The sequence below is a fragment of the Momordica charantia genome (genome assembly GCF_013281855.1).
Source record: "Momordica charantia cultivar OHB3-1 chromosome 4 unlocalized genomic scaffold, Mcharantia_2.0 BLBB01000004.1, whole genome shotgun sequence".
Lineage (NCBI taxonomy): Eukaryota > Viridiplantae > Streptophyta > Magnoliopsida > Cucurbitales > Cucurbitaceae > Momordica > Momordica charantia.
Window position 1 is genome coordinate 15,574,357 of NW_028275162.1, and position 14,535 is coordinate 15,588,891.

Consider the following 14,535-nt stretch of genomic DNA (forward strand, 5'->3'; position numbering starts at 1 on the left):
TGCTATGGAGCTACCTCCATGAATCAATTTTTGAGCCTCGAAATCATAAAAATATTTAGCACTGCCTTCCCTAGAAAACTCAACCATTTTAGGACCCAGAAGCTCCATGGGTGTTGAAATAACGAGCCAACCAACAATAAACATAATGCATGGGTAGACAAGATTTAAAATTTAGCCTTGCCCGTGATAAATATCAGCAAAGACTGGGACAGCAAGGCTAAAAATAGCCTCATCGGCTACCTGGCCAGCAACCCTGAAAACTCCAAGGCGAAGGAAATTGAGATTTTTACGAGGAAACACAAAGACACATAACCAACAAGAAATGAAAGCAGCCAAATATGTTTTATCTCTCCATTCATCTTCTATATTGAGATCATGGAACAAACACCTCTCTTTATTTGACGAGTCACGACATTCGAATGAAGCACCGTTTGGATTATAAGTCAAACGAGGACGAGATGTCTTTTTTTGGTTTTTGAGTAGGAGGCTTGGCGTACCTTAAATCATCTGTGAACCAAAAAGAGATCCAATAGCTGATAGAGACATGAGAACGACCATTCTTCACAGAAGCCAGACGATAATAAGCTTCAAAGAGGTATTCACAACTTTTTGGAAGATATCTGCCTTGCCTACTTGACTATGTCAATTCCTTACAGCTAGGAATAACTTCCTCGTAGAATTTGCCTATAACAGGGATGTCGCAACATCATTGCGACGCGGAACGACCAACATCATTCCCTGAAGGGTCTCTTTCGAGATTAGGGTTTGGAGTCGCCACTAATCATCTACGAGGTGTGATTGGTCATGTAACGCCCCCAACTTTCAAACAACTCAAAGTGGGGCACGTTACTAAAACCACCTAGAAATAAACTATGACAAATTCTCACCACGCTTCCACTGCGCTACTCTGATTAATAACACTTCTAAAAACTTTCACTAAACAAACCAAACAACACTAAATTTCTAACGAAACTCAAAGTCTTCACAGTTAATATTTTAATAACAATCCAACACTATAAAACTTCTCAATGAAATCTTCGCTAATCATAAACCCTCTCCTTCACGAATCTAACTTTCTCAAATAGCAGCGAAGCCAAAAGCTAACTCAAATTCAACTTGAACAAATGTATTATAATGATAAATGTCCTCAATAAATTACATCACCACAATTCTAGTAGCTAAACAAAATTAATGTTCTCAAAAGAATAACGAACTGGCAATCCTAAAACATTCTTTAAATATGGAACTTAACAAACCAATTTATTAATCTAAAAACAAACTCAAGCTACAAGTAAACAACTATAACTATCCTATTCAATTTGAAACTTAACAACGCAGTGTTAAATGGTCTCTCTAATCAAGTCTCCTCGCCATCACCATTCCAAGAGTCAACTCGTTACCTGCAAAACTGGAGAGGGAAAAAGAGGGATGAGTATAACCACGGTATCCAGTAAGCAGCCATTATCTGAAGGGTCACGCACAAACAGCATGTTTATCAAAGAATCAACACATCATGTTTATCATTAAATTCGAGCCTTAAAAGAAAAGAAACATATTAAAAGAAGCAGTTTATGCATAAGTTTAACTAAACACACACCATACATGTCAAACTAATCCTCACATCTCAACTCACTAGTTCTCTTTCCTGATTCCTCCAAGACTTACTCCTTCGAGTCGCACCGACCCCTGACCTCGCATAGCCAAGGCATCGACACTTCTCTACGGTGCTCGACGTTGGACCTTGACATTTATCCCCAAGGCCTCAATAACAACTCAACGTATTGGTCCTTGGCCTCCAAGCAATTTCTAACCTATCACATTATGTTAGTCCTCCAAGTCTAACTCCTCGAATTGTATCGGCCCTTGCCATTTATCCCCAAGGCCCCGACACTCTTCTACAGAAGCTTGGCGTTCAACCTTGACATTTATCCCCAAGGCTTCGAACTGTGCATCGGCCCTTGACATTTATCCCCAAGGTCTCGACGACTACTCAACGTATTGGTCCTTGACCGCCACCACATCAAGACCCAACACTCATCCAACATTTAGACTCATCGTGCCGACCCCCGACCTTTTGTACCCAGAGCCTCGACACTCATCTCTAACGAAGTTGGTGTATCGATCCCTAATCTTTTTACCGGGAGCCTCGATACCCAACTAGCGACGTGTCAACCCTCTGGCCTTGTTAGTCCTCCATTCACTTCATTACATCCTGGAACTCTTACCAGAGTCCTACATGCTCATAAGCCATGACCCATGCATAAATTACCTCACAACAATGCAGCAGGCATTATACACGAACATATGCAACTATCATTTAGGCATGGTCATCTAGCATCACAAGAAAACCTTTTCCTTGACATTCAGCATGCTTCGAATTTCGAAAGAGAGAGCCAACATATACTATACTAAACAAGTTCGCGGTAGTTCATTTTCAAATACAATACACACAACAAAGTCAGCATGCTCCAAACATGACAAATCATAGAACCAAAACAGTTAACACCATTTTCACATTCAGCCTAACCAAGACACAGTATCAATCCAACTTAGCCAACCAATATTACATCCAACATGTATATAACTCATAACACAGTATATCTCACATCTATATGTATTTCCAAATGTTACTCAACAATTATAACATAAACAACATTTATAAGGTATCATAAATTTCAAACAATCATAGACCCACAATCAAACAGTCATTTCATGGCAACATACAGCAAACAATCCCCAAGTAAGGACTACTTACAAACAAAGTCCTAATGCGCTACTAAGCTCGCCGAAGGGTTCCTAAATCCAAAAGCAACCAAACTTGGGTTGGAGTTCATTTTAGAAACACTTAATTTGCATTGAAATTAAGTTTGGGTGATTTGTTACCTACAAACCCACGCCGAATCACGTGGGTTATGGTTGGGTCACTTCTGAAAAGGTTCGAGCTTCTAAAATCGAGTTCGAAAGGCTTTGAGCTTGCTGATTCGATGCTGAAAAGTAATGGGTAACGCCGAATATATGCCGAAGGGAGTGGGTAGGTCAAAACCAACTTCGAACAAGGATAAGTGGACATCGAGTGTCGTCGGAACGAAGAAATCAACACAGATCTGGACAGCGGTCACACATCCGAGCTTGGGGTCGTCGGATCAGAGCCAAACGTTTGCTGATCAGGGCTGCTGCAGCGGGAGTCGAGCACTAGTCGCACCGGAAGTTGCTCGATTTGAACGAAAACATCCCCGAGGAGAAAGAACGCTGCGAAAGGCTCAAATGCGGATCGGGCAGCTGCGGGTTGTCGGATTAGGAGCAGAAATCCTTAGGGGTTTCGTGCGTCGTTGCTAGTCTGGCAGACGCTGAATCTTCTGCCTTTGTCCACGACGTAGTCGACAACGACGAAGATAACTTCGATCCTTTCGACGACTACGATATCAATGACCCATTTTTAGATTCACATCCCTACTAATAAATCTAAATCTGGATAGTTCCAAGTGTTTAATTTTTACTTTTAATATTTGTAAATTTTGTAAATTAATTTGTTTAAATTCCGTTTAATTTCTCAGATAAAATCATTGTATTCTGATCTTATCAAAAATATATCCAGTCTGCTATTACGTGAAGGAATTTCAGGAAAAAAATCGATGGGGTAGATGGCATGCTTCTGATCGTGGATTAACCAACCACAAGGCAATGCGGTTAGCGTAAAGGATTGGCTCGGGAAGAGTGGATTCTATATCTCAAAGGCAGCTCTAGTTTACGATAGATAGAGTTCCTTCGGCAGTTTAGGCAGGAGGCAGTGAGTAAGTCCCTGGATGGAGCGGTTTTATCTAAAGAAAGCAAGTAATGCCTATACGATGATATATAGAATCCTCGATCCTCGCCAGTTAGAAGAAGCCGGGTGACGTCATTATCGTCTTCTTAAGCAAGTTTCTTTGTTCAGTAGCAGACATATCAGCTTTACTTTCCGCCTTTACTTTTGTAATTACTTTATTTATTTTCCGCGCGGTAAAGATAAGTTTTTGTGGTAGACCTGTTTTACAAATCTTATCGTAATCTTTTCTTTTCAAAAGATAAGATTCTTTAAAGATAAAGATGCCTTTCAAGGGTCCTATCCTGTCGGCCATCTTCTTCATCATCTGTATTCAATCATGTTGAGACAAGTGTTGAGACAATAGGGAAGATCGATAATTACTACACTGAGCAATTATCAATTTTTGCTCTATATATAGCACTTGGTTTCAACCATAGGCTCACAAAATATAAATGCAAATGGTTTGCATAAATTTATTTTTAAAAATGTAAAATTAAAAAGAAAATTATTTCCAAATGGGACTTTAATATTTTTAAATTAGAATTAAAATTGAGAGACAAGAATAATTATTTTGACTAGCTTAAACTACTGAATGAAAGCTCATCGTTTAATCTAAGACAGGTGTCAATTATCGCTGAGCTAATTTTAACTCTCGTATAATTTTTAATGGCAACATAATTTTATTTGGATCAATGAAAATCTTTTAACACCACTATCAACAATTGACAATCTCCACGAATGAAGAGCAACCATTGCTTTAATGACATCAAATGCAGACTATATTATATAATTGCTCACCTCTAACTAATCTTGAGGTCATTATTTGAGAGTTGATTACGACAGATCCAGAATTTTATATTAGAGGAACAAATTTATATTAATATAATTTTTGATGTGTTACTAATTTGAGCACAATACATGGATAAGATAATTATCACCATCTTAAAGGTGTATAGCTTGATCTCCAGTCCACAATCATTCGAGTAAAAAAATAATAATAATTCAATGCATTGATATGAAAAATGATATTGATTACTTTTTCTATAACAAATATATAATATTGATTACTAAACTATGGTAAACTATTATGTATGATATTAATTTATTTAGTATAAATATTAAAAATATGATAATATCTATACATAACTTTAGCTTTTTAAGAAAAATGACTAAATTATCTATTACACCAAAAATAAAATGAAGTTTGAAAGACACCTGATGAAATGGCGCAACTAGAGAAATGACTATATTAAATAATTTAATTTGAAAAATGACCAAAATAATCAGATATCACGAAAATGGCTAAAAGGCAGTTAGAGTTGAACTACGAGATTTTGTGTCAAATTTTAGGAAACCAATTTTGACCATGCCATACAATTTAGAAAAACTTTGACCATTTTTCTTAACGATAACCTGTGTGTAGCCATTTGTAAGGATTTCCCTAATGAAATCTAGTAAATTTGGCCCATCCGAATACGTAAAGTAAGTAGTCGGCCTAATCAAAGCAACAAATGGATAAAAGCACCTATTGCCTTCTTTCAGACCCATAATTCTTGAACTAAAAAGACTTACAAAATTAAAAAGTAGACATTATTGCAATATTTGAAACCTTGGGCATTTTGAAAAATGCATCCAATGTGTGTGCATGTCTTCCAGCAACAAAGGAAGATAAATTTAGTAAAATTATTCAATTTAAAACATTCCTAGCTGTCCATCACAATTTCTGTGTGCATGTCTCACAATGTCCATGGAAAATACTTGCCTACTCGATGAGGAGGAACCTTATTCTCCTGCACATGACCAATATGTTCCATGCTGACATCTTAGGTTGATATTTTTTCACACAAAATAAAAAGTACAAAATATAAAAGAACAAAAACAAAATTCGACAATCGACATTCGAGCTTTACATTTCTAATTCAAGCTTTGGATGAGCTTTTCCCAAAAATAAGTCAGAGATCTATAATACTGGGTACGATTGAAAATATAGATGCTACAAACTAATAAACTTCTAAGCTCAGACAAATTATATCTCGAAAATTTAAAGAATGTTTTTGAATTTGACATGGTAAATCTAGATCACAGGCGTTTCATATTCAACTCTACATGTTATAAATCTGATCAAACTTCTCAAGAATTTTGAAAAGCTCATTTGATATAATGACCACTAGTGGCAATCTGAAATCCCACCCCCAACCCCCCCCCCCCCCCCCCCCCCCCCCCCCCCCCCCCAACAAATAGTTCCTTCCATTCAATCAAACTGAGCGAGTGCATCGTCCATACATACACATAAGAATAAATCGCCCAGCATTTTTCACAGACAGCATAGAAATATAGAAACTAGAACATAATAACATATTAAAAACAATCTGTACCTTCTGGCCAATGGGCTCGAAAATATTGGGTGCAAATGAAACATTCCATTGAGCCTAAGCTATCTTCCTCCTTTCCTCCCTCCCCCAGAAAAAAGAGAGAATAAATGGCAAATTTTCATCATGAAAATAATTAATACCCGTTTTATATTTACATCGCCTTATCCAGCCACCTTGGCAATGTCAATGAAGTCTTCAGGCCAAGTCTGGTAAGGAATATGGAGTACAAAAGGTGGAGCAAAAACATGAAGCATCCCGAGTTCAGCAATACCTTTCAGGATACAAAGAGAGCAGGAATAAATTACGAAACAAGTCCAGCACAGTGTTGTTTGTGCTTAACCAATAAAAGTTAAAATAAATATGTTAAATTACAAGTTGGGTCTAATAGCTTCCTAAACTTTAATTTTATTTTGATAAGAAACATAAAAACTTAAATTTTTAGGAGATTCCAATATTTTCAATTTTGTGTCTGATAGGTGGTCTCTAGCATATTTAGACATTTTTAAAAATTCAGTTAATTTTGTGTCTAATAAATTCACAACTTTTCTATCATATGTCTTATACATCCCTAATTTTCAAAAGATAGAATCGTTGAAAGTTTAAGAACTTACTAAACACTTTTTAATGTTCAGAGACTTATAAGACACAACTTTGAGAGTTTATGAATTGTAATTTAACCAAATTAATATTAATTTAATCTTTCTACTACATGCCATACAAGTACAAGCTACATTGCACCAGCTTCATTAAAAGAATTTCTCGTGGAGGCGGGGAATATTAAACATACCAGCGTCCCAAAGATAGCATATATTGCACTCATTGATGGAATCAAGTTTACACCCCAGGCAGTCAAGATAAGGGTGAGGGAAGCATGAATATTAATAGTGATCTGCAAGAAAATGGAGAAGTGTTTCAGACTAAGACTTCAGAGGTGATTTCTTTGAAGCATGGCAACAGAATTAAGGAAATAACTAGTTACCAGAGCTAGTATGTTTTCTCTTATCAAGAATGAAGATGTTAAGACATACCCCACTGCCCCGAGTGCCCGAACCTAAACACACAGTCATGTCCTCAGTTAGTCGAATTGATAAACAACTGGGATAAATCATTTGTTCAAATGGGTGTTGGAAAAGAGAGGAAACAGTACGATTGTGCACAGGAAGATCGAAATACTCCAATTTGCTCCAAGCCTGAGATAGAAAACCAGAAGCAGTCATCATAATGGCCATCTTCTCCTATAGGAATAGGATGCCGTTAAACTTGTTTCTCCAAGATTTTATCCGTAGTTAGATGAAGGAAATCTATCTAATGGCAATTTTTTTCCAAAGGCAAGTAGAAAAATGAGAAATTAACAAAATTGACCCAAAAAGTTTTCCACTTTGCTCAAATGACCTAAGCTTTCAAAACTTCTTTTTCTAACCTAAATCAATATTTTATTTAATTAAAAGAAATACAAAATTACAATGATGTCCCTTATGTAAAAAAAGAACCGTTGGCCTTCTCCCTTCTCTTCTCTTCCCTCTCCCATTTATTTATCTTGCATTCTCAAACTTCTCATCTCTTCTCTTCTCCACTTCCATTTTTTCAATAGAACATTTTCCTCACTTCCATTTTGTAAAATCAATTGCATATATGATATGAGTGCCGAGGGGAACCATTGATTCGAACCCTTCATCCAAAAAAACTGAGATTATTTTTTTGAAAGGTAAAAAATTCGCTTCACGGGACTCAGTGTTGGCACTCTGTTTTGAAATTTGTTCTGTTTTGTCTTCGTTTGTTCGACTTCTTCTCCGGCAAATTATTTTAAGAACAATTTTGCCAAAAAATTTGGGCAAAACCCATGCGAAGTTGCTCATTTTCGTTGAATCTGCATGTTTCCCCGGCCTCAAACTTGGCCACTTGTTAGCTTGGAGAATGTTACAGAGGCAAGAATGTGGCAACTTGCACGTGTTTTTGCACAAGTCATGGTGCAAAATGATAACGTGCACGAAAACTTGGGAGACACGCCCCCAAGTTTTTGCACAAGTTTGCTGAACGTGTCATTTACTTGAGCACGAACTTCGGCAAGTTTTAGGCCGATGAAAAAAAAACAGTGGCTTTGTCAGACCGTGGTTTTTGCACAAGTTTGTTTTTGCACAACTTTTTGCACAACTTTTACTTGGGACGAACTTGGGCAGGTTTTAGGCCAAACAAAAAAACAGTGGCTTTGTAAACAGTGGTTTTTGCAAAAGGGAACATTCAAGGCATTCACGTTCAGAATTTTTGTTCTCTTAAATAATAATGGAAAAATACAAATTTGTGGGTACAAGTTAATACTTTCGTAGGTAGAAGTTGGTGAGCAATAAATTCTGGAATTTATTGTACCCCGGGCGAGTTTAATCTGGGCAAGTAACCAGGTTATGGTTTGTTAGTGGTGCCATTAAATGTGCTTTTTGTAGAAAAAACCCAGGCGAGTAGTCTTCAAACTTGCCCGAGTTCTGTCACCTCATTTTTTCAAAAAGTGAGGGTAATACGGTAAATTCATCTCGATTGGCATGTCAGAAAAAGTTGATTTAGGTTAGAAAAGTAAGTTTTCAAACAAGGTCATTTGAGCAAAGTGAAAACCTTTTTAGGTTATTTCGGTCAATTTTCCTAAAATAGTCCAATGTGAAGAATTCTTCATTACTTTTCTTAATGTTATTTATTATTATTATTATCTTCTTATCTTTTCAGAATAAGTTTCAAAGCGCACAATTGAAGTAAAGGTACATTGAGATTAGAATAGTAACTCCATACCTTTGGTATACCAGAAGAAAATTGTCCACTAGCATATAGAGATTTAAAAAAACTTTATGAATCCTCAATGTCCTATGCCTAAATCAAGGTTAATTAAAGATTTATGGGTAGTAGAATGCATAGTGAATCACCTACCTCCACAAGGAGCCCATTGTCAACCCCACTAAACCATGCTTAAGCTGCACAAGAAAGCATAAAACAAACTCAGGTATTCTGCTGAAGAAGGTGAACAATTGAATACAAGTTTCTTTTTTCTTTTGTTTTCTTTCAATAAGATAAGGATTAAGGAACATCTAAAGATATATTGAAAATACACAAAAATAGAAAATATCAAGCCAAAAAGGATACACAAACACTCTCAAATTGGCACAAATGGTAGAAACAAAAATTACATGAAGATCTAAAAATGGCACTTCAAGGTGAGGCCACAAAAACAGTCTCATGAGAATATCTATGAATACTAAGAAATGCAGCAATGTCAAGCAGGCCAGTATAGTTGAAGAGGAAAACATTTTATCTCAAAACCAACATTTTGCACATATGCAAATAAAAGTCACGGGCTAACAGATATTTTTTTTTTTTTATATCCGTGAGTGTCCAAGCCAGCTTGCGCGTACCTCGACTAATCTCATGGGACAACCACCTGACCCTACTACATTTGGTTGCCAAGGTAACTCGTAGGATGTTAAATCCTAGGTAGATGACCACCATGGTTTGAACTCATTCCCTCTAAGCCCTATGCTATTTATAATTCTACCATCCACTAATCATAATTTGCTAATGCCAATTTCTCCAGAATATTAATAACTCAAAACAATAATGAACAAAACGCCCGAAACTGATGGTAGTTTATGCAGCAAAACAATCAGTGTTTATGATAGAGTATTTTATGAAAGATCTAGGTTTTGAGTTATTTTGTTATGTTGTTTCTTATTTTCCAGACAGGGCCTTAAGGTTTGGGCCTCTTTCTGTATTTTCTGTTGTCTTCAGTTTTTGCTGTTGTCTTTAGTTTTTGTTGTTTTAAAGTCTCTTTTGGTCTTTGGTTTTAGGCCAGTCATTTGCAACCCTAGTTTTATGCTGCAGGTAGAGATGGATGAAGCAGTTTTCTCATTTTGAAAAAGAATATTACAGAATCTCAAGCATAGGTAGTTCTAACTTTAGCCTACACCGATTGCTCTTCATCTCATTCAATTTCTATCGTTTGTTTTCTCTACATTAATTTATATCCATATATTCAGCAGAGCCTAAATATCCTACTATTTCTTAATTAAACTCAAGGCCCGGAGAACATGGAAATAAGTTCTCATAACATGTTCCGAGGATAAGGTTTTATAAGGCCTTTGAGACTTGCTTTGGGGAAAGGCTCAAACTTTTTTTCTATAAATTCATGCCTTCTTTGGATCGTAAGAGGCATTCACTTCCTATGAATGAGGTTGGTGCCTCAATGAGAATACATTGCAGCTTGGAGTCTTTGCACTTCATCATGTAATAGTTAGAAGAAAGAAGAATAGATTTGCGGTTTACTCTTAAAGGTATGGAAGTTAATGGAATGGTACTTTTTTTGCCACCAGGGACTAAAAAACATTGAAGAATAATACTTGAATGATTTTTAGGATCGTTATTTAAGAAAGTTACAATCATTAGAAGTGATTTTTATTTTTGGTTCTTTTACATAATTAAGTTTGGTAATACTTTGATATTTATTTTATGATTTTTCTTAACGCAATTTTAATTAAATTGAGGCTTATTCCTCGGATAGGGGGAAAAAATCTTAAGCTTGTTTAAGAAAGCCATTGACCTGATTTTGCTCTCGTTTTCCTCTACATAAGAGAAAATTTATAGGGTTAATAGGCTATAAAGCAACATCTTCCTAAATCCTATATGATATTTATATTTCAGAAACAAGAAAATAAATCTAGAGGCAATTAAGATTAAGAAGATGAACTGTTAAATCATGCTCACCAGATAGGTTAAAGCTTTCACTGGACCAGACAAAATAAGCAGCAGCAAGAATGTCGCCACCTGTCTTGAAAGAAGATCATACGCTACAAGTTAGACATTTACATTAATACAGTGAGAAAATGTACAAATAACAAGATAACGTGAAACCAATCATTGAACAATTTTGTAATGGAGAGCTACAGACCATTGTTTTTCTCCCAGCTGCTATGCCCCATCTCATTGAAGAGATTACAATTGGTAGACAGAAGAAACAGCCGAAGTAATTCTGTCCAATATTAAATAAGTAACAAACAGCACTAAATTAAAATTTGAGAAATTTAACTACTTTTAAAGAATGGAGAAATATAGGAGGTAACTTCATTTGCAGACATCTAAGTTGAAACCAAAGAATCACGGGAAAGAGGTTTTCTGATCAAAAACATAAATTTCTTCAACCAAGTAAAAAATTACAAGGAACAGATGAGCATGGAAAAGTATAAGAACTTTCATAAAACTTGTATTCATGTCAAGAAAAATATCAGACAAGCTATTTTGTTTTTTCCATTTTTTTCTTCATTTTTTTAGATTATACAATTCATTTACAAAGATGAATAAAACTAAGCTAAGATATCATCTTTTTATTAAAAAATACTTTAAAAAAAAACTATTCCCAAGTATTAGTGCACGCAACACATACTGTTATATGTGTTATTTTGCTATTCGTTTTAACAGGATTAGTTAGACCATGAGTTGAATATATCTCACGCATACTTTATGGCAAAACACACACATGAATAGATATTGAGAATGTTTTTTAAAATGGTGATTTTTTTTAGAAAGTTTACATGGCTTCTTGAATGTAAAGTTCATGAGTGTGCATGGTCTGTTTTGTAAATAAAATAAATCTATCTACACACACACTCTCTCTCTCTGTTTTTTTTTTCTTTTTTATTATTGTTTTTTTTTTTTTTGGCATAAAGTCTATTTACAGTCTCAAACAAGCAGTTCACAAACTTTTCTATAGTACTGCTATCTAAAGGTTTTATCAAGCCTAAGTCTGATTGTTCTCTCTTTACTAAGGGGGTTGCTCGTTATCTTGTGGCTTTTCGATCTATATTGATGATAATCATGATATTACCATCACGGGTCCTTGCCCAGATACTATCAAGGCTGTAAAAGTTTTCCTTCAGCCTTAAGTTTTCACTCAAGACTTGGGTTCTTTAATACTTCTCCTTTGTTTTGGATATTTTCAGGTCTCATCTTGGCATATAGCCTTCTCAGAGTTATTACTGTCTGCAGTTTACAGAAGACACTGGATTTCTTGGTTGTAACTCAGTCTCCCACCATGGACCCAAAGCTGAAGCTGATTCTTCATATGGTAACAATCTTGTATGAAGATATTTCTTTGTATTCGAAGAATCTATACCTATTAAGCCATTAGATGCAGCTCCCTATTTCTCTTTCTTTCATTGTAGATATGGCTTTCCTTCCTTTGTTTTTAGTTGCATAAGGACTAACCACTTTTCTATTTGTGATTGCCAATATTGGGCCAACAAATATTGAATGGTGATGTAGGCAGGGATTTTTCATCCCAATATTCTAAGCTGCAATTTTGTTTACCTTGAGAGAAGAAGTACTTCGAAATAGCATGTACTATATATCACACATACTAAATCAAATTAATCACACATCCTACATCATATTAAGACTTTGGAGTACCAACAAGCCACTTCAGAAAGTTTATTAGGCAGCTGTTATATTTTCAAATTTCATATCCTCATATTACTTTTGTTGTTTTTGTTGCTAAACTCAAGACCATCACATGACTTTTGTTCAACATTTTCTTCGGGATATTAAGGGTACTCCTAGTATTCTTTAGAAAGCCAGTTCCTCTTTTCAACTTTAGGCATTGTTGGATGTTGATTAGGATGCTTACCTTGATACACATCGTTTTGTCACTAGTTTTTTGTGTTTTCCTAAGTGATGCTCTTGCATACTGGAAGGAGAAAAGATAATTGATTGTTTCTCATTCACCAAAAGTTGAGGACTATGACTTGGTTACTGTTACTACTTACAAGTTACAACTAAATAGTGAATTAGTGAGATCGCTCGTTGATAAAAGATTTTTGTATTTTTTTGTCTCTCTCATCTCGTGTATTATGATAACCAACAAACTAGCCATTTCTAATCCAGCTCTTTATGGAAGAGCTACATACATCGAGATTGATTGTTTTTTTGTTCATCATACGGTACCCAATGGTTTTCTTAAGCATTTATTGATTTATTCACAATTCAACTAGGCTCTTCCTGCATTTTACTTTGTTACAGAAAATGGATGGTTTTAATCTTCATTCCACATATTGATTAGTACATGAAATTCATGCTGTTGGATTATGTTATTTTACTATTAGTTGGTTGTAGACAACAGGTTTTAGTAGGATTAGTTAGAGTGGCCGAATAGCTCAATTGGTTAAGGAATTACTCCATTTGGAGGTTTGAATTCCCCATCCCGTGTCAAACTCAAACAAAAAAAAATATATATATATATATATAGTCGGACTACGAATTGAATATTGCACTTCATGGAAGAACACACACGTGAATTCTCTTCAGTTTATTTCCGTATTAGTAAGGGTAGTTCTAAGACAACACCAAACAAACCCCAAGATATGTTGTTTATAAAGAAAAATTCTTCCAAAGTAAGCCAAACACCACATGAACTTAGGGCATCCCTCTCATTTAAAGAAAACAACCATAAAAAACAAAACAAATATTATCTAAAAAATAGAAAAAAAAATCACCGAAATAGCAGCATAATGGGGGGATTAATCGAATTTGTTGAAACTGAGAGCGAACAAACCTCAAGAGCAAGTGAATTACTCAAGAAGTAGACCAAGCCACTAAGTGCAGCGAACATGGAGCACTCCACCATCGCCAATGTCTTCTTATAGACAACTCCATTCTCGGACAAGTCTTCCAAGTCCGAAAAAGTAGTCGAGTTTTGGCCCTCATACTCATAGCGATAAACTTTTGCCACTGAATTCGAAAATCTAACGGACTTGGCGCAGGGTTTAGAAGCAGAAATGGTCGGAAAAGAGAGGGAGATGGATTCAGAGCTAATTAATCTGAGTCCACTGGAGATTTTGAGAAGAGGAACTGGGGAACGAAGATGAAGATGAAGCTGTGTTGGCGGGGAAATCCATGGTGTGGAGTAAGGTGGATAAACCTTCCCAGAAATCATGGGGAAGAAAAATGGAGGGATTGAAACATTCGAGACTCGAGAAAATTATGGGAACTTTGATTCTTGATTAGGCCCAGGCCGACTGGGCTTTTCCAGGCCGGAGATTCGGCCTAACTCCTTGGAAAATTGGCTTTTGATTTATATATTATTATTTTTATTTTTAAGTGCGACAACATGTGGGGTGAAGTTTAGTTCATGAGACCGTGGCAGCGTTGAGCTTCATTGTCGCTTCTTTTCTTTCCAGCGACTAGCTTCTCAAGTGGGTGCCCCTACCAAATTGTAGTACAGAATCATCTCCAAAAATCTCGATTATAACAAGCATATGCCAAACGTGAATTCCTTCGAAAGACACTGGCAGAACACCTAGTAAAGAAACCCAATCTTGAGTGAAAGAAATATTGCGG

The 14,535-nt window shown here is 35.9% G+C and overlaps 1 protein-coding gene across 4 annotated transcripts; it reads right to left on the reverse strand.

Annotated features, from left to right (window-relative positions):
• Positions 1–1,200: 1,200 nt before the first annotated feature.
• Positions 1,201–14,209, reverse strand: LOC111015219 (uncharacterized). 4 transcript variants are annotated; one of them, XM_088123138.1, is made up of 9 exons: positions 13,751–14,209; positions 11,096–11,176; positions 10,912–10,971; positions 9,085–9,128; positions 7,322–7,364; positions 7,154–7,225; positions 6,962–7,063; positions 6,315–6,445; positions 1,201–1,408 (listed from the first exon to the last, which is right to left on the reverse strand). In XM_088123138.1, the coding sequence occupies exons 1-8, from the start codon at positions 14,129–14,131 to the stop codon at positions 6,326–6,328; spliced, it is 903 nt and encodes a 300-aa protein (XP_087979264.1). In that variant the 5' UTR covers positions 14,132–14,209; the 3' UTR covers positions 1,201–1,408; positions 6,315–6,325. The 4 variants fall into 4 exon arrangements, 3 of the variants coding, with proteins under 3 accessions (XP_087979264.1, XP_022145870.1, XP_022145869.1); XR_002601994.2 differs by lacking the exon at positions 1,201–1,408 and adding an exon at positions 5,313–5,592 and having other exon boundaries at positions 6,178–6,445; positions 13,751–14,207; XM_022290178.2 differs by lacking the exon at positions 1,201–1,408 and adding an exon at positions 5,313–5,592 and having other exon boundaries at positions 13,751–14,208.
• Positions 14,210–14,535: the final 326 nt, after the last annotated feature.

Bases quoted from the DNA above. Each gene is read 5' to 3' on its own strand.
- LOC111015219 (XM_088123138.1), bottom strand. From the start codon at position 14,131: ATGATTTCTGGGAAGGTTTATCCACCTTACTCCACACCATGGATTTCC. The intron at 7,226-7,321 runs GTACTGTTTCCT...CTGTGTGTTTAG, and splicing joins CGATCTTCCTGTGCACAATC to GTTCGGGCACTCGGGGCAGT. The intron at 6,446-6,961 runs GTATGTTTAATA...GTATCCTGAAAG, and splicing joins ATGCTATCTTTGGGACGCTG to GTATTGCTGAACTCGGGATG.